At 60.6% G+C, this 24901-nt stretch overlaps 4 protein-coding genes across 12 annotated transcripts in view; 3 read left to right on the top strand and 1 right to left on the bottom strand.

The window, feature by feature from the left end:
- Positions 1-3828, top strand: part of MYO15B (myosin XVB) — a 32710-nt gene extending 28882 nt beyond the window's left edge. Inside the window, 11 exon segments of the mRNA XM_057713870.1 lie at positions 775-848; positions 947-1062; positions 1155-1249; positions 1354-1431; positions 1561-1657; positions 1807-1952; positions 2143-2258; positions 2521-2654; positions 2835-2968; positions 3088-3228; positions 3400-3828. Of these exon segments, the coding sequence (XP_057569853.1) occupies positions 775-848; positions 947-1062; positions 1155-1249; positions 1354-1431; positions 1561-1657; positions 1807-1952; positions 2143-2258; positions 2521-2654; positions 2835-2968; positions 3088-3228; positions 3400-3459 (1191 nt within the window). The 3' untranslated portion in view covers positions 3460-3828.
- RECQL5 (RecQ like helicase 5) overlaps positions 3824-24901 on the bottom strand; it is a 34680-nt gene continuing 13602 nt past the window's right edge. The window contains exons 9-20 of one of the 8 annotated variants that reach the window (XM_057714456.1): positions 8194-8412; positions 7820-7919; positions 7650-7686; positions 7470-7528; positions 7310-7383; positions 6862-6955; positions 6486-6620; positions 5602-6143; positions 5369-5459; positions 4925-5143; positions 4632-4701; positions 3824-4547 (exon numbers count right to left, since the gene is read on the bottom strand). In XM_057714456.1, coding sequence (XP_057570439.1) covers positions 4447-4547; positions 4632-4701; positions 4925-5143; positions 5369-5459; positions 5602-6143; positions 6486-6620; positions 6862-6955; positions 7310-7383; positions 7470-7528; positions 7650-7686; positions 7820-7919; positions 8194-8412 — 1741 coding nt within the window. In that variant the 3' untranslated portion in view covers positions 3824-4446. Of the gene's footprint in view, positions 4548-4631; positions 5144-5368; positions 5460-5601; positions 6621-6861; positions 6956-7309; positions 7384-7469; positions 7529-7649; positions 7687-7819; positions 7920-8193; positions 8413-24901 lie in introns of those variants that run through there. The other 7 variants (XM_057714453.1, XM_057714457.1, XM_057714455.1 and 4 more) reach the window with 7 other exon arrangements.
- On the top strand, positions 15887-18397 carry SMIM5 (small integral membrane protein 5). The gene is made up of 3 exons (XM_057714459.1): positions 15887-15906; positions 16716-16876; positions 17330-18397. The coding sequence occupies exons 1-3, from the start codon at positions 15902-15904 to the stop codon at positions 17452-17454; spliced, it is 291 nt and encodes a 96-aa protein (XP_057570442.1). The 5' UTR covers positions 15887-15901; the 3' UTR covers positions 17455-18397.
- Positions 18577-23984, top strand: SMIM6 (small integral membrane protein 6). Of its 2 annotated transcripts, XM_057714461.1 has the most exons (3): positions 18577-21836; positions 22605-22682; positions 23548-23983. In XM_057714461.1, exon 3 carries the CDS (start codon positions 23554-23556, stop codon positions 23731-23733), a length of 180 nt encoding a protein of 59 aa, XP_057570444.1. In that variant the 5' UTR covers positions 18577-21836; positions 22605-22682; positions 23548-23553; the 3' UTR covers positions 23734-23983. The 2 variants fall into 2 exon arrangements, with proteins under 2 accessions (XP_057570444.1, XP_057570443.1); XM_057714460.1 differs by having other exon boundaries at positions 18577-22682; positions 23548-23984.

The raw sequence follows: 24901 nt of genomic DNA, 5'->3' as shown, positions 1-24901 counted from the left end.
AGATCTGGGAAACCACTGTAGGGTTTTAAAGAGAGACGTGGCTTACATTGTGAGGTGTCGCTCTGGCTGTTGTCTGTGATTCTGGGCCACGAGAGGAATACTGCCATGATCCCAGGTGAGACATGGCGCTGGCCCGGGCCCCGAGGTAGCAGCAGAGGCGAGAAGAAAGACGCCGAGTAGCAGGCTTTCCTTGAAGTGCATGTGGGGTGTGACAGAGAGGGGCCAAGGATGACACCAAAGCCTTGGCCAGAGCAATGCTGGTCTCCCACAAGGAAGCCTGAGTGAGGAGCGGGGCTGGCCTGGTGGAGGAATCTGTTGGGAACTTCCAAGTGGAGGGTCTGGGCTTCAAGGGAGAAGTCTGGGCTGGAGACAGGCACCCGGAGTCATCAGCAGAGGGGAGCAGCCGCGATCACCAGGGAGCACGTGCAGACAGAGAGGCCCAAGGGCTCCGCAGCCCTCAGAGGTCAAGGGGATGAGGGAGTCAGCAGAGATGACTAAGACGGGGACTAGAGAAAGAGGACAGGGCCAAGCACGTCCTGGAAGCAGGTAAAGACGGCAACCTGGCGCGTGGCCAGTTGTGCAGATGCCGTTAAGCCGAGTGAGATCAAGTGAGACTTGACCGTGGGCTGTCACCCTGACTTGGCCCCCAGCCCACGGCCATGAGCAGGATTTCTCTGACTTCAGATCCCATGCCACCCCTCACTCTGCCGCACTGCGCTGCACTGCGGCTCGGCCCCACCGCCCGCTGCCCCTCTGCCCTTCCTGTCCCCACAGCTGTGCCAGAAGGAGAACCTCAGGGATGAGATTTACTGCCAGACCATCAAGCAGGTCACAGGACATCCCCGGCCGTGAGTGTGGGGGATGGGTGGGGGGCGGTGGCAGGCCTCTCGGGCCAGCGCAGTGCTGCAGTCCAGCCGGCCTGAAGCCCAGGCTCTCTGCCCTGCAGGAAACTCTGTGCTCGAGGCTGGACCTTCCTCAGCCTCCTCACAGGCTGCTTTCCCCCGTCAAGCCTGCTGATGCCCTACGTGACCAAGTTTCTGCAGGATTCGGTCCTGAGCCAAGGTGCTGATGGGAGGGGCTTCCAGGCTGGGGTCTCAGCTGCTCAGGGAGGGGTTTGGAGAGGCTCATGAACCCAGCCTGGCTCCTCTCTGCAGAGCTGGCCCGGAGCAGCCAGGAGCACCTCCAGCGCACAGTCAAGTACGGGGGGCGCCGGCGGCTGCCCTCCCCGGGCGAAATGCAGGCTTTCCTGGTACTGGGGGTGCAGGCAGCTGCGTGTTCTGGCACTCCCTTGGGGTGGGGGGATCTGGGGCCTCTGTCCACTGGTGGACTGACCCGTGGTACCTGCCTTGGCAGAAAGGACAAGTAGTCCACCTGCTCCTAATTCACCTGACCGGGGGTGTGAACTACAAGACCAATATCCACACTTTCACGGTGAGCGCAGGGCCACAGAGAAGGGGCTGGGGAGACACAGAGAAGCCACGGGCATCCGTTCTGGGGACCACCCCCTGCAGCCTCCTTCCCTCCCCAGCACCCCCCTCATGGCTCCGTCCACATGCCCAGGTGGCAGCAGAAGTGCTGGAGGAGCTGTGTGGGCAGATGGGCATCACCGACCCCCAGGAAGTGCAGGAATTTGCCCTCTTCCTCATCAAAGGGGAAGGTGAGCCACCTGGCCTGGGGAGGAAGTGTGGCCCGGCTGGATTCGGAGAGTTGCCGAGTCCACTCTTGTGGCCGCAGATGAGGCAGTTCCCACTCTGGGGCTGGCCCTGGGCGGCAGCACAGGCTGTAGACCTGGGCTTCCCCACACAGGCGAGCTGGTGCGGCCCCTGTGGCCCCAGGAGTACCTCAACAGCGTGATGGCGGGTCCGGACGTGAGCCTGCACAGCCGGCGGCTTGGCTGGGAGACCCCGCTGCACTTCGACAACCCCACCTACGTCGGCACGCACTACAGCCAGGTCAGCCCCACTCGGGCCCGTGCTGCTATGCTGCTGGTGGTTTGAGCCTCGGCTGCAGCTTGAGGGAGAGGCCCTCCCTGGGTGGGGCCCCTCCAAGCCTCCCTCCCCTCAAAGAGTGGGCTTGAGGCCCAGGAGCCACCCACTGGCTGGGGCTCTGGGGCACAGCTGCCCCCTCACCGCTCCCCGTCAGGTGCTGCGGGACTACCTGCAGGGGAAGCTGTTGGTCAGTGCCCAGGACGACGCCCGAATCGCCAGGCTGGCAGCCTTGCAGCACCTCGGCAGGAGCCACGAGGAGCCCCCCTCAGAGTGAGTGTGAACGTGGCCCCCACGCCTCCTGTCACCCCACCACCTCCAACCCCTCCTCCACGGTCAAGGCCAATTGAACCCTTCATGGCCGTAACCAGATGGGGGCTGTATACACCTGTCCCCCCACCCCACCCCATGCTCAAGGGCAGGGCCCACGCCTTAATCATGTGTCTGGATCCCCGGTCTTACCCACGGTAGCCGATGGTTCATCTATTTAGCACCTGCTGTATGCCCAGCCTTGACTGACGAGGCTGTGTCCTAGGCAAGACCTACTGGCCTACTTGCCAAAGCAGCTGCACTGGCAGATGAACACGGCCGCTGTTAGGAGCCTGACAGGCCAGGAGCTGAGGCAGCTGCAAGGATGCAGCTCCCAGGAAGCACAGATCAGCTTCATCGGTGGGTCTGGGGCAAGGGGGCAGCTGGGGCAGAGGCGGGAGGCCCGGGAAGGAAGGGTGATCGTGGAGGAGCCGAGGAAGCTTCTCGCCCTGCTCTGCCCTATCCTCTGACCCGGGGCGAAGTCCGGCAGGTCCCAGGGCCCCAGCGGTCAGAACTCCTGCCCTAGCCTTCCATCTGCAGAGGCCGCAAGCCAGCTGCCCCTCTTTGGCTACACTGTCTACACGGTGCTGCGGGTGAGCAACCCGGCCCTGCCCACTCCCGGCCTCCTGGGGCTGAACCGCCAGCACCTCATTTTCATGGACCCCAGCTCCCAGGTGGGCCAGGATCCTGCCCCGGTGCTGGCCTGGGCACCCTCGGGCCACTCGTCTCCCACCACCCACACTGACCCCTCCCCCAGAGACCAAGCTCTGCTGTCCCCCCCCCCCCCCCCCAGGAACTGTGCTGCTCCATCGCCCTGAGGGACCTGCAGCGGCTGCATGTGCTGAGCCCGATGGAGGCAGGGGGCTCCCCGGGCCTGGAACTCAACTACGGCTCGGCTGACAACCCCCAGACCATCTGGTTTGAGTTGCCGCAGGTGGGTGGCCTCTGCATACCCTGAGAAAGTGGCGAGTGCCTCACCCAGGCCTGGTGTGCCCTGGAGCCTGGGCCCAGGCTGCTGCCCACTGCTCTGGCGTGGTGGGGCTGGGGGCGGGGGGGGGAGGGGCTGGCCGGGGAGCCCTGTCCTCACATGCCTGTGCCCGAGCAGGCCCAGGAGCTGAAGCACACCATCACCTTCCTGCTGGACGGCAACCCTCCTTCCATTTAGCAGCGGGGCTTCACCCAGGAGGAGTGGGAGAGGGGCAGACGAGGACAGGAAGCCTCCCTGGCCCCGGTCTCACCCAAATGATCTCCTGGGGGTGCTGTCAGGCCAGTCTGGTTTGGACTTCACTGTGTGGCTGTCCTGGAACCCGCTGCAGCACAGCCCAGCTGGTCCATGTGGAGGGGCTGCTGTAGTGACTTCAACTGGGAAAGTGTTGCAGGACTCTCTGGGGTGGGGGCTGCAGGAACTTGGCCTGATGTTGCTCAGTCTGGGGGAGATGCCCACCTGGGCCCCGGGCCAACAGCAGCACGAGCCCAGACGTGGGAGAAGCAGCTGCCGAGGAAATAAAACTCCCGAGAGAACAGGGCTGTGCACGCGTGCATGTCAGAACCATCAGGACTTTATTCCTTTGGGAACTGTCGAGGCCCCGCCCGGCCTTCCTGCCCCGGAGCTGAGCGGGAGCCAGGCCTGGCTGTTGCCCCTCTTGCCATGAGCTCTGCGCCTGGGCCAGGCTGGAGGCTGGCATCACGAGGGAAGAGGGCAGCGGAGGCGGACCTGCGGCCAGCAGGGGCTCCCCCTGCGCAGGCCCCAAGGCCTTGGACGGGCGGGCCTTGCCCCGGCTCAACACGTGCTAAGTACGAGAGGTGGAGGGACCGTCTCTCCTTCTGTGCGTCGGGCAGCAGCCCCCCCACCCGCCACCTTCTAATCTGGGGACCTGGCCCGGAGAACCCAGCCACGAGGGCCAGGAAGGCTAGGGGAGAGAGGATCTCAGGCTTTGCAAGCAAAAAGAAAGGTGGGCTGGCCTCTGACCTTGATTTGGGAGGTATCTAGGCCCGTGTCCAAAGCAAGCTGTGGTTGGAAGGGGGAAAGAGCCTGAGAGCAGACGATGCCCCGGCGGCAGCACGCTGCCCACCTTCCCCGTTTCTGAGCGAGGCCCAGGGTGGGCCGCGACGGAGTCCAGGGAAGCCGCTGGCCCCATCGGGCAGCTCTTGGTCATCTCTGTGGGCCACGCAGGCCGTGCCAGTCAGCTTCACTTTCACAGCGGGCGCGGCCGTGGAACAGCTGCTTGATGGCGTCCTGGGCCTCCTCCTTCACTAGATTCGGGGTGGGGGAGCGTGAGGGCCAGTCTCCTGCAGAGCCCCCACAGGTACCTCCCAGCCAGTGACGGAGACACTCACCGCTCCTTCCCAGGGAGGGACTCTGGGTCAGCGAGTGTGAGAGGTGGCGGGCGAAGGCTTTGAACAGCTCCTGGGGACAGGGTGGAGAGGAGCAGAGAGCAGAGAGCACAGACCCCTGCCCTGCCCTCTGAGCGACCCACAGCCACCACCCAAGGGCAAGGCAGACCCAGGGAGGGGGCAGCGGGCTTCTGGGCTGGCCAGCTTCTGCCCTGTTTTGTCCTGGGGCTCAATCCCCTCACTGCGCCCAAGTGCCCCAGGCTCAGGGGAGAACAGAGCCCACCCACCTACCCTACCTTGGATGCAAACTTGCCCTCCTTGTAGAAAGGCGTCAGACACTTGACCACAACGTTTGCAGCCTCCTTCAGGGAGATGCCAGGAGCCAAGGGCTGGTAGGAGCCTTGGGGGTTCAAGCTGCCCTGATCGTTGGCTGAGACGCTGCCCTTGGCCTCATGTAAGATGGAGGCCTTGGCTGAGGGGCGTGGCCTCTTCTGAGCCTGGCTCTCTGGATTCTCCTGGGCAGGGCCACAGTGAAGGGTCACTCTTGGGCTCCCTGTTACTGGCCCCCTCCCTTCCTCCTGGAGGACTGGGCCTCAACATCTACTGGCTCCCACTAGCCCAGCCCATCTGCCCTGGGATGTAGAAAGAAGAGATGATTTTCCCAAACCCCTAACCCAGAGCAGACACCAGCCTGGTAGGCAGGTATCTTCCCTCCTCCACAGCCTCGCCCCTCTCAGTACCTGCTGGGGTCTGGGCCGCTTGCCTCTCTGTGCCTCCTTTGTGGGGGTGGGTTGGCCTTCCGGGGGCCTCTGGTCTCTGAGTGAGCAAGCACTGGCCAGAGAGGAGAGCAGACATCAGAGCTCCAGGTGCCAGCTGCGCCCTCAGCCCAGGCGGCCCCGCAAAGCCCATCGTGGGACGAGGCCCCGAGCTTCAGAGGCCCAGTTAGCAAAGGGGATTCCAGAGGATTCCTCACCTTGGCCCCTCCCTGGCGCACCCCTCAGCCTGGGGGTGGGCAGCCAAACATCCCACAGCTCCATCCTCCTCCCCTGGGCACGTCTCTGGGGCCGTCGGGGGTCCCCACACCCCGTCATGGGAGGGGCTGCCACCTTCTGCCCCTGGGGCTGAGGTGAGTGGAGGTGGGCTCTCGGTCCTTGGGCAGAAGAAGCGGGCAATGTTCTGAGAGTCCTTGAGGGCCGCTGTGGCCAGGAGCTGCTGCTTCTTGTTGACCCGGGCCTTGGCAGCAGGACTGCCCCGAGAAGGGCCTTTCGCCTTCTTCTCGGGGGAGGGCCCCCCACAATGAGCACTGCTTCTGAGAGCCTCTCCCCTGGGCCCAGGGAGGGGCTCAGCGCAGTCTGCATCCTGGCGGCCACAGGGCCGGCTGGGTGACTCCTGTGTGCCTCCCTGCACAGGCTGGGGGTCTTGCTCCTGGCCCCGCATCTTCTCCATCAGCTCGGTGGCCGTCTGGAATGGGCAGGAGCCTTTGGGGAAGCCAGCTCCCACCCGCTTAGGTTTGAGCTGTGAGGAGGAGAGAGGCTTCTGACCACAGGCCCTCCAGGGCGCTTGTTGGCAGGTCCAGGTATGGCCGGTCCAGGTATGGCCATGTGCGTGGGGGTCCCAGGAGCGGGGGAGGGAAAAACAGGGCAGGACAAGGCTCAGGGGTTGGGCTGGTGAGAGAAGCACTGTGGGGGCTGCAGAGGCACAGCTGCAGAGCAGGGACGCGCAAGGGCCTGCTGCGGGGCACCCTGGGCCAGGGCAGTGATGCCAGGAGAGAGAACGGACGGTGCTCTCGCTGAGGGCAAGGGGCCGTGGTGCCTTTCCTGGACCCAGGTTTGGGCTGGACACCAGGAGGCTGCTCACCGAGTACACCTGGGAGGCCGGCCGGATGTCGTACTCGGTGGGCTCTAGGGGCTCAGCCGGGGCGCTGCAGCTGTTGGCACAGCCTCCCACATGGTACAGCTGCCCATCCTTGGAGGCTTTGTGGATCTCAGCCACCTGGGGTGGGGGGGGGGGAATGCCGTGGCGGGCACCCACCAGCTCCTGAGAGCCCCAGCCCAGGCTTTCCACGAGTGGGTTCTGCGGCCCATGGCTGCAGGCAGCTGGACACGGGCCAAGTTCTAGTCCGCATAGTGTTGGCGAGGAGGACCTCCCCCGGGAACGGAGGGAAGTCAGGCTCCCCCCGTAAGTGGCCCCCTTCCACCCAGAGCATGCCCCACCCGCCCCACCCAGCGCCCACCTTCTTCAGCACGCTGGCCTTGTACAGGTTGGCCACCTTGGCATTTCGGAATGTCTCGTGTTCCAGCTCCACCGCTTTGGCCTGCAGGTCAGGTCTGAGGGTAGGAATGAGATTAAGGTGTCAGGGAGGCCTGAGGCCCCGCCCTGTTGGATTCTCCCTGGGGACCCTGGAGATGGCTTCAGGTGGGAATGGCCTTGGGCAAAGGGATTCCCACCTGGACTGTCTGGGCCCCCTATGGCTGACTATCCCTCAGCAGCTCCTGGCAGCCCCTCAGTAGGCATGGCCAAAGCTGCCCTCTGGTGGGGCTGTGGACACCCACACCCCCTGGGAGTGAGATGGGTCACAGTTGGGGAGGGGTGCCCACGTCAGCCGGGGAGGGGCTGGGGTTCCTGCGGTCTCCAAAGGAACAGGAGCCTGGGGAGCCCTCCTCAGCCCTGACGACACTCACCCCTCGGTGGAACCTGCGGCCTGGCGGTTGCTGCTCAGAGCCTCCTCCAGGAGCCCCAGGCAGTGCTCGCGCGCCTGCGCAGAGGAGGGAAGTTGGTCACACAGGTCTTAGGTTGGGGGAGGAGCCTGGGGGCAGGTGTGAGGAGCTGCCCACCTCTTACCTTCACAGTGAGCTTGGGGATCTTCCTACTAGAAGCCTCTTTCAGGGGACAGTCCTCATCTGGGGGGAGGAGAGGTGAGTCCTTCCACTCTACTTTCTGCTCTCTGGTGTCCCCAACCCCTCAGTGAAGCATCCTCCATCTATACCCTGAGGCCAGCCCAGGGGACATCTCTGTACTGACCTGGGGGTACGAATTCTTCTATCTTGGGGTCTTTGCCCTGGAAAATGACAGGAGGGCCCATGAAGCATCCTGCCCCACAGCAAGAAAGCTCCCAGTCCAGTGCCAGAGGAGGGGCTGACAGCTGTGAGGAGGGGGCCACCTGGAGCCCACTGAGCCCCTGCCCCCTTTACCTTGCGCAGGCGCATCTGCTTCTGGTAGAAGAGATTCCATTCCCGCTTGTGGGCCTCGTCTCTGCCCTCATCCCCGCTGCCTCCGGAACCTTCGTCGTACCTAGGGGACAGGCTGGGCGTGAGCAGTCCTGAGTCTGGGCTTTGCCCTCCCGTCACGCGGCACTGCCCCTCCCAGGGCAGTGATGTCTCTGATGCCCTGGCAGCTCGGAGGCGACACCGAAGTCCTGGCTCCAGTGTGGCCCTCGAGGCGGGGGTGGGGTGGGGGGTGGACCAGACCATGGCATTGTGTTGCCTCTGGTCTGGCCTTGGCACCAGGGAGAGAATGTCAGACTATTTCCAGCAGGTTGGGGGCCCCTGGCCTCATGGCCCCTCACCTGCTAAAGCCCCCATAACCCCTGCGGCCTCCCTCATACAGCTCGGGGTCAAAGCCGTTCCCCTGGGAGGGCCCAATGCAGGTCTTGCTCCAGCTGCTTCTTTGCTCCAAAGCGTCCAGCTGCTTCCGCACGGCTGCAGGGTTCTGGCAGTGGTCACAGCCTTTGGTGCAGGCAGGGGGCGCATCCCCGAAGTACTTGGCAATGGCAGCATGGCGGCACCTAGAGCAGGCAGCACGGCACGGCTAAGGGGTGAGGGACCCATGCAGGCCAGTGTCCGTTCACCCGATCCTGAGACTCTGGCCGAGCATGGCTACATGTCTGGCACTGTGGTAGGCATCTCACGCAAGCCTCACAAGGTGCCGCTGGGGTGCCCATTTTACAGATGAGCACAGTGAGCTGAAGGAGCTTTCTCAAAGTCGTGTAACACATCCAGAGGAGCCAGGGCACGAACCCCATTCTGTCCTGCTTCTCTATGGGGTACTCCTCTGCACCCCAGCCCCCTCTCTGTCCTCTGGCAGTGGGGCGCCCTGGGAAGAGCATGGACTCTGGGTGCAGACGCTGACTCTGCTGCTGAGGCTGTGTGCTTGGGAAAAGCATCTGACCTGCTGAAGCATATGCACTCTTGCCTACAAGCCGGTGCAAGAAGAGCACTGGCCCCTCGGGCTTCGTAAGGGCCAGGAAGATGCTCTGAAGTGCATTTTTTGCACAGCGCCCAGCACACGTCAAGGGCTCTTATCACTCTTCGCTCTTTTCTGAGGGGGAGGGAAGGATGGAACACCAGGGAGTGGCCCTACCACATCTCAGCACTCTGTCCTGCTTCTGTCTCCTGGTGACCTCCTCCTTGTTGTCCCCAACAAGCCTCTGCCCAGCCCAGTGTACACAGCTGGGGACTGGGGGACTGCCTGAGAGCAGGAACCAGGAAACTCAGGGCTGGCACCGTATGTCCGGCACTGGTGAGGGCAGCGAGGAGATGCAGCCTTGGCCCGAGTCTTCCTCATTGCATCTTCCACTGCCCTGACCCTGCCACAGCCCCCTTGGGGTGCCGGGCTCCAGCTGTCTTTCCTATGGGGGCACAGTCGGTCACTGGGGCAGATGCAGAGGTGGGGGGTGGTGTCACAGCTCCATCAGGGCCATTACAAACAGCCGTTCCTGCAGCAGGAATGTGGCATGGGGTGGGGGAGCCCAAGAGGAGATGCCAGGGCAGAGGCAGAGCTGTCCAGTTACCACATCGCAAAGACAAGAAGAGCTGGTATCACTGCTCTAACCAGAACACCTTTCAACATGAGCACTGCCTGGGGCTGCAAGAAACACTCTGAGGAGCCAAGACCCCAAGGGGCAGGAACGAGAACCGACTGTGACACAGCCCCTAGAGGTGTGGGCTGGCTGCCTTGTTTAGCTGAGTGGAGAATGGCTGCAGCCGGCAAGGAGGCCACAGCAGCCACCAGAGGGCGCTATTCCCACCACACCTAAAAGCGATGTGTAACTCATTTCCATTGCCCAAGCCTGTGAGACCGCACAGTGGCCGCCTGTCCGGCCCCTGGGAGGCTCTGGCATCCAAGTGGTGTGGCACAAGGCTGGCTTCCTTCCCCCTGCCCTCCCCCAAGCCCCGACTCACTGGCGTTTTGTGCTCACACTCAAAGGGCTCCATTGACAGCTCGCAGATGCGGGCTAGGGTCGGCCCCTGTCCTGCTCCGGGCACAGCCTGGTCTGCTGGGGTGGCACGACCGGCCAAATGTCAAACAGCCACGCCAGCCACTGGGCTCTGGAGCCCATCCCTGACAGTCGGGCCAGGAGTGTGGAGACAGCCCCAGCAGACACTCTTTGGCAAGAACAAGATCAGCAGTGTCCTCTCTCCTCCCAGGGCCACCCCCGAGGAACAGGCCAAGCCCAGGCCACTCCCAAGTCACTCAGGACTCCCAAGTTCTTCCCCAAGATGCCTCCCCAGAGAGCTGACTGCCTGGGTGGTCCAGCAGCTCCCCCACTATTTACTTTCTTTCCTAGGAAAAAACAGAGGGAGGGACCTGCCAAGGAGTCATCTGAAGGACAGGTTGGGGGTCGAGGGCCATGGCCCCAAAGGCCCTCCCGAGGAGGGGGCAGGAGGCGAAGAGCTAGGAGAGCCGCAGTACCGCCCACACCCTCCCGGACTCCACCGCTCAGGTGGAACCTCCCAGGGGTCAGCTTTGCCAGGGAACGTGCGAGCCGACCTCCTCTTTCATCAGCTCACAGCCCAGGCCCAGCCCACACCCGCCAGGAGGGAGGAGAGGAAGAGGAGGAGGAACAGAAGAGGGCCGTGCAGACCTCAGGGCAGGGAGCAGGACCAGGAATCTGCAGCCGCAGGGGCAGTTCCCAGCAGGGATTCCCTCACCCGCCGGGCAGGGGTGCCACCGGCCCCCCACTTCAGCGGCCGCCCCATGTAATGTGACACTTGAATCTCCAGGACAACCAACAACAGAAAAGCTGAGGCCAAGACAGCAGCCGGCTGTCAGCAGCCAGGAGCTCCGCTGCACTGAGCAGAGGCACCCAGGGAGCAGCCGCGGGTCAGGAAAGAGGCGTCCGCAAAGGAAGGAAGAGTGTGAGCAGGGGAGGCCGGGGGAGAGGCACGGAGAGGCTGCTGGGCTCCCCAGCACCTGCGGCTGCCCCCCAACCCCAACACCTGAGCTCCCAGGTGAGTGGCGCTGGTCACAGATGAGGCGGGGACGAAGGGAAGAGAGCCCACCGGGGTCCCGTCTCGAGGATGGAGGGTCACAATCCACCATGAACACAGAGAGGACGGTCCTGGGGGCCATGCCTGGTCACAGTCTCCGGACAGCCTCCCTCTTGAACCTGGGCTCTCCCTTCTCCCGCTGGGACCAGCATGGGGCACAGGCCGAGGCTGCAGCCCTTTGCTCGGGGTGGTTCCTCCCGGCCTGCTGAGCTGGCAGAGGGGCCCACAGAGCCTGCTTACTCGGCAAGTTAGTTTAAGCATTTTCTATTCAGGGGGCTTAAACGAGCGATTCGGCTGGCCTGGCCTGGCGGAGAACCGTTGCCTGCCCACTGAGCCTCCCTTTTTCCTGGGATCAAGTCCCTGCTTTCTCCCAGGCGAGGAGGCTCAGGGCAGGGTCTGCCCGGCCACCTCACACCCCCCAGGATGTGAACCTGCGGCAGCTCTGCCTACTGTGTCCTTGACAAGAGCAGCAGCTGCCACCTCCTGTGGGGGCTTGGTGTTCTCAGCTCCAGGCTAGGCCCAGGCGCTCCTCCCTGGGCCCACAGAGCTCCCCAGTCTCCCCGAACGCCACGCCAGAAGCATGAGGGCCCTAAACCCAGGGCGAGGTGGGAAGGCGCCATGGTGGGAGTGAGGCTGGGGGAGGGACGGCCCCGCCCCGTACATGGCCCTCTGCCGCCATCAGAACGCTGGTGGTTCTTGGGGTGGCACTGAGATCAGCCCTCTCGGGCAAGGTCCCAAGAGTCCAGGCTGGCTGCCTACTTCTCCTGCCTCCCTGTCCTCATGCCAGTCTCCCTCCCCAACCCCCCAGATGTTTTCCCCAAAGCAAACAAGCTAGTATCTAGTTAGAAAAACAACCACCCAGGTTAAAGTGGAAACCCAGGATCAGTCGACGTGTTCCTGGCTCAGCAGAGGTTGTGGCATTTGGCCTGGGTTGGTGGTTGGGGAGACTAAAAGCCCTGCAGTGGTGGGCAGTGATGGCACAGAGAGGGGACAGACGCCGGGCTGGCTTGGAGGCAGCAGGTCAGGCCGGGTGAGGGAGGGATGCAATGGTGAGCCGATGGCTACCGCTGCTGCCTCTTCTGTGTAAGACGGCCCAGGCAGGCGGGCGGGGGTCAGAGTCCCTGGACCCCCAGGACACAGGTGGACGGGGCCCCCCAAACAGTCTCTGTGCGGGGACAGAAGGGTGATGCCCAGCTTCTGGGGGTGCAGAAATAATCAACAGAAGCAGGAAGTGCCTCCTCCTGGCCTGGAAAAGCTACGTATGGGGCTGGGGCAGCGGGGGCTGCTGAAGGTTCAAGTGTCTACCTCCCACAGCAAGGCAGGGCCACAGAAGAGAGCACAGTGCACAGTGGGCGTCTCTGCCTTACTGGTTAAGGCCTCTGGACCCCGCAAAATTCCCCCAGCCTTCAGTTATGCTTCATTCTAGTTGGTTCTCGAACAAGCAAGGGTGGCTGAAACCCACCTTGACAAAACAACAGGGCAGGGCAAGAAGCCCTTGGGCCCCGAGCCATCAACACACCCTTATCAGACAGCACACACCCGCTCTTCCCACGCAGCTGCGGCTGGAGTTACTGTCCGTTTTGCAAGGAGGAAACAGGGACGCTCCAGTACCAAGTGGCAGCTGTCTGGCCTGCAGGATGCCTGCCTGCTCTGTGGCAAGGTTCTCTGTGCCAGGAGATGCCACACAAAGGCATGTTTTCTAGTCCCTCCAGCTCTGCCAGCCTTCCCCTCGGCCTGGCTCACTTTCCCCCTCCGCTGGCTGCCGCTCCAGCCGGGGAGCACCCTCCGAAGGCTCTGAGAAGGGCCATGCAGGCAGCTGGGCCAGGGGAAGCTGCCACTTGCTCTGGCTGCTTCTGACCAAGTCGTTACCAAGCATGGGGTTGGGGGAGATGCGTTTCCCTCGTTCACAGACAGGAAGTACAGTTTGGGAAGGAGTGTGGTGAACCTGAGACAGAAAAACTGGAAAAATAGAGAGAAATACCAGTAGCACACCGGCTTCCTTGCCCTCCTCCCTCCAAACCTGGGAAGGTTAATGGGACAAGAAAGTGCCAGCCCCAGAGCCCCCACCCTCCCCGGACCACAGCTGGGAACACTGCAGGCTCCCCACAGAGCAACAGCTGGGGCACAGGCCACACGGTCACCTGATGACGGCTGGTTATATCGGGCACCAGGCGTCAGGCACCCCTTGGCCTCGCTTTAAATAGCACATTGGGAAGCCCGCCTGGGACCTGCTGGAATGCGCCTCCGCCCTCTTAGGAGAACAAGGCCCCTCCAGCTCCCCGACGGTCCCCACTAAGGCTCCTTCTATTCAAGGCCAAGCTGGAAGTGATGAAACAGCAACTGAAAAGCAAAGGGCAGAAGAGCCGTGTTCAGCAGCCCCACTCCTGCTCCCAGTGCCGATGGGATGCAGTGAGCAGCCCTGGGGCTGACCCAGGCACCGCCGGCCGGTTTGGGTCCCCAGAGGCCGGGGGTGTCCATGTCTGCCGTGGCCTCTGCTGCTGGCGTGGAGCGCACTCTTCCCGGAGTGGGGCCCGGGTCCCCTGGGCATGAGTCTGCAGCTTTCTGACTTCCTAACCCCTGGAGGACGGCCGACTTTAGGGGCGAAGCCTTGGATCGACAGGCCCCGCCTTTCCTGCACAGCAGTTCAGCCTCGGCCGCACCTTCCCACTCCCTGCTCTGGAGATCACGGGCCCCAACTGACCAGGGTCTCCACACAACCACTTGCTCACAAGTGGAGGTGCCCCCTCTGCAATCCCTCCTGGGTCTTTGTGGGAGGCACAGGTGAAAATGCCCCCCTGCGCACCCGCTCTCCTTCACCCCTTCTACGAAGGAGTGTCTCTGATGACTACATTAGGCAGTGCAGGCCTGGGTCAATCAGGCTGCAAAAGCCAGGCCAAGTGTAGACGAAGAGGGGAGGGGAAAGAAGCCCAGCTCCTGAGTCCCGTGCGAGCTCCCCCAGGGCTTCGGTTGGCCCACTGGTCCCTCCTCCAGAAATGGGACCAGCAGGTGCGCTCCCATCCTCCTGGAAACCCAGGGAGCAGGATGCCCGGAGGCCCCAGAACAAGGGAGGGGACCACCCTCCTGTGCACACCTGCTCCACTGGTCAGCGGGAGGTCTGCTCGGTGTGACCTGAGGAGAGGGGTCCTACACTCGGGAAGGAGTTCATGAGCCTGAGACAGAAAGACTTGCAAGATCTGGCCCTTTGGTGACAAGTCATAGGAGGTTCTCGAAGAGCAGGTATGGTCGGTGAGTGATGAAAGCTGTGCTCCAGTGTGGGGTGGGGCTGACCACGCAGAGCCCTGGTCCCTGTGCTGAACCCATTGCACAGGCCAGGCCCTCAGCAGGCTGCTCCTGGGCCAACTTACCTTGCCCATCAAAGAGCAGGCTGGGGCTTTCCTGGTGGTGCAGTGGTTAAGACTCTGCGTTCCCAATGCAGGGGGCCTGGGTTCGATCCCTGGTAAGGGAACTAGATCTCACATGCATGCTGCAACTAAGAGTTTGCATGCTACAATTAAAGAGCCCACCTGCTGCAACTAAGGAACCGGCAGGCCACAACTAGGGAGTCCTCGAGCCACAACTAAGGAGCCCACCGGCTGCAACTAAGACCTGGCACAACCAAATAAATAAATATTTTTAAAAAATTAAAAAAAGAGCAGGCTGCCTGAGACAGGCCCCCATGGAGGGACAGCAAGGGCAGCACTGCCAGGCCCCTGTCCTGCAGTGTGACTGCAGAGAAGTCCCTTCCTCTCTCTGGTCTCAGTGTCCCCATATGCAAAAGAAAGGAGGCAGCAGTGGGTGACCCGCAGCATTCTAGAATTCCATGCCGCCTAGCCCACTGGAAAACTAGGATCCTATCTCCTTTGTAGAAATATGCAGGCCCTGGGGTAGGGTGTGGGAGAAGCTGGGAGGCTCTCACTCCAGGAGCCCTGCCTTTGACAGGAAACCATCTAATCCTCCAGGAGCCGTCACCTGCCGACTCCCCCATCTCCAGCTGGCCCCCCGCCACCTTCCTTCACCTCACACACCACCAACATCCTGAGCACGGAGGACACAGACAAAACTCCCCAAAGGTGTTGGAGGAAGGTCACTGATGGTGTCGGGAGGGTGGGACTGTCCCCAAAGGCCGCCTGGCCTCTCCTGCGCTGGCCGAACCCCGCCCAGAGGGGAATCACACGGGCACTCCCGGAGCCCGGCCCTCCCGAGAGACGGGCACTGCATCTTCTTGTAAAATGAGAAAAAGAACAGACTCGGAAAGATGAAGCGACTCCGTGTCACAAAAGCAGGAAGGAGGCCAGCAGCATTCAACCCCAGGATGATTCAAACGCTGTCCTACGGGCCAGGCTGACCAGACGACAGTAGTTACCCTGTGCAGAAGGAGACGCAGGAGGTGCCTGGCCGGCTGCTGTCCTGGGGGACTGTGAGGCAGAAGGGACGGAAGTGGCCTACAGGTGGGACTGACGGGGTCACCAGGAAGCCCCATCTTCTAACGATCAGAGCTGCCCAAGAAGGAGTGGGCGGGCTGGGCCGCAGGGGGGCTGCCCACCTCGAGCAAAGGCCACATGCCAGAGGGAGGGCAGGGAGCCAAGTGCGGCGCAGAGGACTCAGGCGGATGACCTTCAAGGTGGCTCTAAGGTCACTATGCTGTCGTGGCAGCACCAAGAGGGACCGGCTTCACAGACTGCAGCCACCTTGGGGAGAGAGAACCCGCCCGGCTGAGAGCAGGGATGAGGCGGTGGTAATGATAGCTTTAGGTCTGGCACAGGCCCCAGCCACCTGCAGCCCTGCCTTGGCTTAGAGCTGCCTTGGTGAACAGGTTGACGGTGGGTTGGCACAGGCTGTCCCTTTCTGAAGAGGCGCTGGCTCCCTCATGCCCACTGGGGAGGCGGAAGGGGAAAGAAAGTCTGTGTCCCGACTCGCTGACTCGGCCTGGACCTTTGGAGGAGGCTCTTGGTCATGGGGCCTGGAGGCTGAGTTGCCACTTGCCTGGGGCCAGGGGCAGGGAATATGGGGTAAGGGGGAGCGGAGGGGACTCTCTTGGTCAGCCAGAGGGACAGGTCTAAGCCAAGAGGTGGAGGCTAAACCTACCCTGGGACGCCTGGTCCCATCCTGGGAGAGGACCCCTTGGGGAAAACTGGAGGGACAGTGTCACCTCCACCTTCTCACAGGAGGACACGTATGAGTAAAGAAATGGGGCTGGTGGGAGAGGTGGGGGACCCCAGCGGGGCTCAGACCACCTCCCCCAGTCAGTTCTCACCTATGTCTGACCCTCGCCAGAAGCCCCCATGAGCCTGCTCTGGGAAGAAGCTGACCCTTTTGTTCCCACGTATGATGAAAAGCAAGGGCACCAGGCTGGGATCCTGGGGCCCCATCTCCCCACCAGGGAACCTGGGGAGGCACCCAGGGGCCGCCAGGAGAGCTGTGCCCATCCGAGGCACCCTGGCAACACGTAGGAGGTGTGTCTAAGACAAAGGAGCAGAACAGGGCAGTCACCTTCACGGTCAGCAACCGTGGCTGACCTTGGTCGGCTGGCAGACCCCTCCTGCGGCAGCCCCGCGGCAGGGCCTCAGGCTCACTGGCACCCCCTGCTTCCCTCGCCTGGGCAGTGCCAGCTAGGCGGGGGCTGAGGGCCACGGCTGAGTGCTGAGCTCTGAGTGAGGGCCCCGCCGGCTCCCTTCCTCCCTCGTGAGCCATGAGCCACCAGGGCTGTGATGGGTGAGACCTGACAAACTCGTTTTGCGGGCCGGGCCGGGGTGGGTGAGAGGGCGGATTCACTGGAGCCAGCTCCGCGGGGACTCCAGGTCCTCTCTTTGCTCTGCAGCCCAGGAGGAACCCCAGTAAGAACCCGGAGCAGCATGGCAGCCTCCAACTTTGTGCAGGAGATGCGTTCCATAGGGGAGAGGCTGCTGCACAAGCTGCAGAGGCTGCCCCAGGCCGAGCCCGTGGAGATCGCGGCCTTCTCAGTCCTTGTCATTTTCACAGGTAAGCTGGGGCTCCCGGAGTCTCCTCAGCACCCAAGGCTCCTCCTGGCGTCCAGGAGAGACGACACCATGATGCCAGCCAGAGGGCTGGCGGAGGGGGCTGGGTGGTCCCCCAGACAGAGGAGGAAAAGCAGAGGTCCCCTGGGGAGAGCCAGGGGGTCTCCCCTAATCTGCTGACATGCTGCTCTAGGGATGGGGTGTGCTGGGAACCAGGGCCCGGAGGTGCCCCCAGCACCCCAACCCACGGATGAAGAGAGCAAAGCTCCGGGGACTGGCACGGGGACAGGCACACCTCTCCCCAGACTCTCGGGTACTTCTGACCACTAAGCCAGGCCTTTGGGTGAAGGTCCTCCAGGCCTCCAGAGGGGCTTCCTCGAAAGTCCGGTGGGCGTTCTTCCTCGCTCCGCCCCCGCGCTGAGTGTCCTGTGCTCTGCTCTCTCCCCGACCCCTGCAGCCACCGTGGTGCTGCTGCTGCTGATAGCCTGTGGCTACTGCTGCTGCCGGTGCTGCTGCCCTAAGCGCAGGGGCAGGAAGGCCCAGGTGGGACCCATGACCCCACCGGGGGGGCCCAGGCGATGACCGAGGAGCAGCGGGAGAGGAGACCCCCAAAGCCGTGACCCAGGCTGTCAGCCTGGCCCTGCAGCCCTCACCCCTCAAGACAAAGATCCAGCCCCAGCCCCGGCCTAGCCCAGGAACCCGGACGCTGACTGAGACCCAGAGCCTCACGAAGGAAATAAGGGCTGTTCTGGCCACGAAACTCTCACCTGCGAGTAAACACGGGGTGCCGAGGAGGAGTCGACTGTTTCTAAGACAGAAAACCACCAGGGATTCTTTGCCTACCTGTGCTTTTTAACAACACACGGAAGCTGGGTCCCTATGCCTAGAGGACAGCCTGCACCTGTGGGGAGCTGGCAGTGGAGGCTCCCAGGCCAAAGAGGAGCTGGCCAGTCAGAGGGGCTTCATGCAATAGCTCCTGGGTCCCAAGCCCTCCAGAGTGAGGGCACGTCAGTGTTCCATTCCAGTATCTACCTGTTTCTTTCCCAGTAAAAGCTCTGGTTACGTGTCTCGTGGCACTAGCCTCCCGTGCTGGGCTCTGTGCATCGGGAGGGAGACGTGCCAGAATTCCAGGGGTGTGGCCAGTGGCTGTGCCTCCCAGGCCTCTGCTCTCCCTGCAGCCACGGAAGCTGGAAAAACACGCAGGAAGGAAAGCCATGCGGGAGGGAAGGCTGTGGAACCAGGGGAGGACGGCAGCGTCATCCCAGCCAAGCACCAGCTGCGAGCAAGCTCTGCCTCCCAGATGCCTGCCCGGCAGTGGCGGAGGCTGCGTCTGCCCCAGGCAGGTGCTGAGCTCAGGAATCCACGCCGCAGTCGCCACTGCCATTCGCTGTGGCTGGCACGCCCTGTCCCAGCAGGCTCAGGCCACTGGGTCCTCCCAACCTACTGGAGTAAGAGAGGGGAGGCCCCTATACCTCACCCTGCATCCCGCCTGCTCCATCCTTTCCCCAACGTGTGCCGGACTGTCTGTGTTCAAATCCTCACCCCCCACCCCACCAGCTACGTGAACAGAGGTTAGTGACTTGACCTCCCCAAGCCACGTTTCCTCTCCTGTGACATGGGATAATCCTGGTACCCACCTCCTGGGGTAAGCCTGTGAGGATAAACCAAGATGATCTTGGCACAGTACTGGGCGTATCCTAAGAGCTCCACTGATATTGAAGCATCGTTATTTGCCCTCTAAAAAGGGGCCGAGCCAGAGCAGCAGGGACCTATTTTAAGGACTGGTCCCGCTGACATGCAACGCTGCCCAGCCTCCTTCCCTTCAGTTTACTTTCTATCCCACAGAACTTTCCAGGTAGAGCTACGAAGCCAGGGCTGAGGGTAGGGGATGCAGAGGCTTGCGAGGTTACCCGTGCCCCCAACAATTCTCGTCTGCCAGAGCCATAAACAGGTCTGCGTTTTTCATGCGCCTCTGACATCGTGGCCTGTGTGGCCCATGCTCTGGCAGCCCAGAGGCAGAGCCCCATCTACTCAGAAAACAGGGAGTGGAAAGGGGATGCCAGCCCCCTGCGGCCCCATCCTCTCTAGCTGACAGGCAGGCAGGAGAAGCTCTCTCTCTGCTTAGTCTCACTTCCTGGTGTCCAGGGTCTTCTCCAATGGGTTTGGTTTGAGTTGAAGACCCACAGAGGAAGTGCTTCCATAGAAAATAACAGAAATTCAAGAATCTGTTGTACACTCTACCCCACCACCGCCACCACCACAGAAGAATGGGATTCAGAGCAATAATGATACCATAATAATAATGACAGCAATGGTGAGGGTAAAGGCGGTGAGAATTCACCGGGCACTCAGCCCTGCTCAAGCAGTGTCTTCAGCATTTTGATGCAGATAAATTCATTAAATCATCATGATACCCTCAGTGCCAAAGGTACCATTATTATCCCCACTTTGAAGATGAGGAAATAGGTAACTTCCCTAAATTAGATCAGCTGAAAAGTGGCAAAGCCAGGCTCCGGGCCCCGCCCATCTGGCTCCAGAGCCCCTGCTCACCACACACGGGGCCCCAGGCCTCCGGCTGCAGCACTGATAAGGCTCTCACTCCATTATCCACCATCTATAATACCAGCCCAAGATCCCAAACAGCCACACCCCACACTCTTCTCAAAGCAACCTCCCTATAAGCAGTGGGGCCTAAGAGTTAAGAGCAGGGGTGGGGCCCAACTATGTCTCCCTCCCAGAAGAAAAACACAGGGGAGGTGGGAGGATGTGAAGTCCCGCCCTTTCCAGTCCCAGCACCAGCAGCTGGAGGGTCCCCAGGAAGCCCTCCGTTCAGGAGATGCTCCAACGGGGCAGCAGCCTGACCCCCAAGTGACTTGCCCTCGAGTGAGTTTCATCAGCATCGAGAACACCCTTCCTTAGGGTGGCTGAGGCTGGGCCTCTTTTCTAGGAAAGATTCAGGCTCCCTGGTCCAGCTGCCAGGAAGTGGGAACCAGGGGTCGCCCTGGGCCCCAAAACAGGCTAACAGGAGGCTCATTCGCATCTCCCTCCTGCAGGCCAGCCAGCACCCAACTGCTGAGTGCAAACAAGATCCTGTCCCTGCTCTGGGGTGCTTACAGGGGCAGACAGCCCCGCCACCAACGGCTCCCCTGCAGCTGTCGGGCCAGGTTCCAGGCAGGCTCAACCAACCAGATCCACTCGAGCACAGCAGCAGCCTGACGTGTTCTGGCTGGACCTCTGGGTAAGGGACATGGAGAGGAAGCAGCAATCCCCCATTGTGGGGAAGGATAAAGAGAGGTCAGCAAGGCAGGTGGTGGCCACGGAAGGGGCGCCTGAGTCCCAGAAAACGTCTGGCTGACTCCGGCTGCCACACCTCTCCGTTCCCCCCGCCAGACCACCCTGGACCAAGCCGCCAGCAGCGCCTGCCCGCGGTCACAGCCGCAGTGCCCCAGCCCGTCTCAGCGCTGATCTCCCCGGCCCCTTCATGCCTCCCCTGACCTTGGCCTCTGCTCCACCACTGACCACGACTGTGGTCTCTCGGTTCCTCACAAGGGTTTCACTCTACACTTCAGATCTGTGCGGTTTACTGTCCGAATGTCATGCCTTATTAGAAACTACAGTAAAGCCACTGGTGCAAGAATCTCATTTGCAAAACTTGGCAGAGGGCGCACACAACAGTCCTCTCCTAAGTCTGTGCTCCCAAACACTACCATCTGAAAGCAATCTACAGATAACAATCTTAAGGACAACACATTTGCTTGTGGGTAATAAATTCCAGACCATAAAAAACTGAGGACAGGGAGTTCCCTGGTGGCCTAGTGGTTAGGATTCTGGGCTTCCACTGCCGTGGCCCGGGTTCAATCCCTGGTCGGGGAGCTGAGATCCCACAAGTCGTGCAGCACAAACAACAACAACAAAATAATAATTAAAAAATAAAAGTTTAAAAAAAAACAAAACTGAGGACAAATTAATTTTGTCCTTAGAAAAAGTTTCCTCATCCTCCTCGGGAACCAGCTGCCTGCCACGGAACACTGTCCCCTAATTCTAACTCTTACATCATCTTACTATCTCAACTTAAACATTGCTCCTCCCGGGGGAGTCCCCTCATGCCCCGGGCCAGGCTATCCACAGGCACCAAGAGCCTTCTCTTCCTCTTCCCATCACGTCATTCCCTTCGCGCTGATCATTTCAGAAGGATTTTCCGATCAGGGCCAGCAATTAACTGAAAAACTCAATCAAAGCAATGTTTGCATACATGACACATACATTCTCTACACTTCTCATCTGAAATGCAAACATACAGACGCACATTCCTTGGCCAGTCTTTTTGATGTAGTGGGTTTGCTGACCAGAGTTCCCGAATTGCCTATTTGCTAATTTTGATTTAAGGCAGAATAAGAACTTTAAGACGTCTGCAAGGAAACCTGAGTATGAAATCCTTCTGCATTTTTTAGAAAATGTTTACAGTTGTCTTGCCTACGTCTATTCTTGACAGGAATATTATGTGAATGGTTCCAAAATGATTCCAAAGTGGTCAAACAGGTATTTACAGAAAGAAGGACTTTCTCTCTCCATGTGCTCTGAGGCCCGGCACAAAGTTTCAGAACTCCGACTATACAGCTCTGTTGAACAGCTGGGTCCAAACCTCAGAGCAGTAACTTAGCTGTGTGACCTTGGGTAAGTTACTTAACCTCTGCATGCCTGTTCCCCGCTTGTAAAACTAGGGTTTCAGCTATTATCACTGCTTCGTTTTTATGTAATGTTAAGTGCAATTATGTAATTACAATAACAAGCATCACTGCCACAAAACAGGTTTGGGAACAAGCCGCTGACTCCCGATGAGCGTCCAGCTACGCTGCTGGAGCAGAAGTCTGAGGGTGTGCGGAGACCAGCCTGTGGCCCGGGAGCGTTCGGCAGGCCAAGGGCATTAGTCAGCATGTTTTACAGAAGGAAATGTGAAGCAGCAGGTAAGCCAGTGTCAACGAAGCCAGAATAGTTAAGTAGGACTTTACGGAACCTGCCCACCACCTCCTCCAGCCCTGGATGTGGTCAGAATCAGGGGACGAGCTTTACCCTGACACACCCAGAGGCTGATCTCTGTGCTCCCAGGTGGCGCCTGGGCACCAGAGTTCAGGAAAGCTCCCGGATGATTCGAACAGGCAGGGTTGAGGACTGGTGCCCTAGAATGTAACGCCAGGGAGGGCAAGGCCTGCCTCTCTCGCTCACAACTGGACACACGATGCCTGGCACGGTCCCTGGCCGCCGTGGGCACTCGACTCCCGTCTTCCAAGGAGGGCATGGCGGCCACCAGGTTCCACGCGCCCGGGCACAGGCCCCACGCCCGCTTCCCAGCCGCCTCACCACACTAGGGGGTGGGAACCCACGCGAAGCAGCTGAGGCCGGGCCTGAGCGGCACGCAAAGACACCAAGGGAGAAGTTAGGCCTCCACCGGAACCCAGGGCCTCAGTGGTGATAAACACCCACATGCCGGTTCCAGGAGGTGCCAGCTAGGCTGTGGTTAATCATCCACCTGGTGCCTCAGGAAGTGAGCGGCCACATGCGGCAGCCCCAGCCCCCAGGCCTCCCGAGCCCTGGGCAGGTCCTTTCAGTGGACGGGTCATCTGGACTGAGAGGAGGGGCAGGACCCAGCCACAGGTGAGGTGGACAGGTGGCCTGGGGCGAGGGGCCCAGCTCCAGTCTCTTCCCCCGCCCACCCCAAGTCTGACTTCTCTCAGCCAGGACACCTCAACCCACGCGCCCTGAGCAAACCCCCAAACGGCATCACAAGAGGGCAGAAGGCAGCAGCGGAGGGGGTAAGTGTGAAAGGCTGAAAGGGAATGCGGTTGCCAGGCAACGGGCCTCTAGCCCACCTTTGTTTGCTCTGCTGACAGCAAGCAGGTCTGGTCAGGACCAGGCAGCAATGCAACCACCTTCTCCTCCCAAAAGCTGCTTCTCTGAGTCGGGGTGCAGCTCTTGTCACCTGGTGGCCTCTTCAGCTCAGGCCCCTCAGAGTGTGTGGCCTGAAGGATTAGCCTGATCCGCCCGCCCTCGCTTAGGACACAGGAGTGTAAATAGCAGACCCAGGTAATGGCTCCTTCCTTCTCTGCCTTTACTCCCTTCAACTGGCTACAGGCGCGCAGCCTGCCCATCTCAGCTGTGTTTCAAGACTAGTTTGTCCTTCTGCTTTCACCTGCCTCTAAGGAAGCCTACCGAGGCCTCAGCTTGAGTCCGTCCACTCCTGGGCTCCTGTGCTGATCTCTCGAAATGCTTCCCAAATGTTTGCAACCGAGGCAGGAAACCCAGAAAGGGTCTTCTAGAGCACTTCTTTCTAAACTCTGGCTAAGCAGCTCTCAGGGATGGGAGAGAAAGTCCTGCTCACAGCCGGACTGTTCAGGAAAGGACTGGAGAGCCAGAGGCAGCCTCCAGGAAGAACCCAAGGGCCCCCCTCTTGGTGCCAGTACCTGCTTTTGCTTCTACGGAGGAAGAAAGCCCATTTGTTGCTTGCTGGAGGCATCGAGCCCAATGGCCCACCGTCCCTTCAATGCCCACTAGCTGCAGAGGTGGCCGCCGCGCTCTGAGGTCACACCAGAGGGTGAAGGTGGGGCAGTGGGGAGTAGCACCTGGGACAGGGCCTTGGAGAAGCCCCGGCACTCAGGGCCTCTGTCCCCACTTTTCCAGGTTCACATGGACAGACTACTAACAAGACGCGCCTGGAAGGATGAGTTCTGGCAGAACCCCTGGGACCAGGGGGGCCTGGCAGTGATCTGCTTGTTTATCACTACGGTCCTGTTTCTCACCTTGTTTGCTATTCTGTTTGGTTTACTCCCCCCACTCGATAGGGTCAACCCATGTGAAGAGTCGTGACCTGACTTTCTGTGGGCCAAGAAGGGAGGAGGCCACTGTTATACACTCTCAAGACACCATGTACCTTTTCTCCAAAGCCTTTTTAACAGTCTGGAATTATACATTTTTCATGTGATTATCTGATAAGTGCCTGTCTTCCCCATTGGTCCAAGCACCAAAAAGCAGGGGCTGGGTCTCTTTCTGTTCCCCACCGTACCCCCTTTTCTGATGTGCCATGCATGGAGTCAGTATCAATTGCTATTTGCTGGTTGAATAAATGAATTAATGAACAAATGAGCAAATGAATGGATAAACAGGGATGCTGGCCTGTTGGCTCCCCCAGCCTGGAGACCCCAGGAGATGATGGAGCCCAGTACAATCTAGGCTTAAACCAAAGCTGTTCTTCCCTTCTCAGACAGGGTGCAGAGGCCTCTAGGCTGGAGGGAGGTTGCTGTGAACCTAATTACTGTTCCTTTTTACACTCAAAGGTAAATTTGGCCCTATCATAAATAATCAAATGCATTTCCTGGCCAGGCTCAGAGAAAGTAGCTGCACGCAAAGAAGGGAGGAAGCTGGCGGGACACCCCATGCTGCCTTCATTCATGTGACCGAATGTCTTTGCTCTTGGTCTCGGAGATGCCCAGGTATTCCTCACAGGGTCCCCCAGCCCCCATGCACCTCCAACCCTACAACACAGCCCTTGTAGAAATGTCCCCGCCTCTGCCAAAGCCACCACGCTGGCCTGTCCCTGGCTGCCAGGTGCCCTCCCTTCACAAACAGCTGCTTCAACACCAACCTCAAACCAGACTATTCTTAGAAAAGGGGCAAATATCTAGTGGGGAAGGGGCTTTGCCTTCGTGCTATATACCATTTATGCAATGAAGAAACATTCCCTTTCACTCAAAGAGCAATTTCACATCCAGCCACACCAGCCGTGTTCACTCTGTCCCAGGGCCTGGAAGTCCTGGAATCTGACACCTTTACATGTGGCAAGTGAGATAGGAGAGATAAGGCTGTACACCGGCAACAGGAGGCCCACCAGTGCCCGGACCCCCGACACACTAAGAGGCCTCAGCTCCCTGGTATGAGACAGACAGCAGAGGCCCCTGGGAGGACGTGCCCTCCTGCCTGGCGAGTTGTTGCAGCCCAGAGGGATATGGCAGAGCTAACCCTCCGGAGGGCCCCACAG

This window comes from Hippopotamus amphibius, chromosome 17 (assembly GCF_030028045.1).
Source record: "Hippopotamus amphibius kiboko isolate mHipAmp2 chromosome 17, mHipAmp2.hap2, whole genome shotgun sequence".
Taxonomy (NCBI): domain Eukaryota; kingdom Metazoa; phylum Chordata; class Mammalia; order Artiodactyla; family Hippopotamidae; genus Hippopotamus; species Hippopotamus amphibius.
The sequence above is the reverse complement of the archived record's forward strand: the minus strand, read 5'-3'. Positions and strand labels throughout refer to the sequence as shown.

What these genes read in the sequence shown, in the direction of transcription:
- SMIM5 (XM_057714459.1), top strand. An exon ending in AGTCCTTGTCATTTTCACAG is followed by an intron (nt 16,877 to 17,329) that starts GTAAGCTGGGGC and finishes CGACCCCTGCAG; the next exon opens with CCACCGTGGTGCTGCTGCTG.
- SMIM6 (XM_057714460.1), top strand. Translation starts at nt 23,554, where the DNA reads ATGGACAGACTACTAACAAGACGCGCCTGGAAGGATGAGTTCTGGCAG.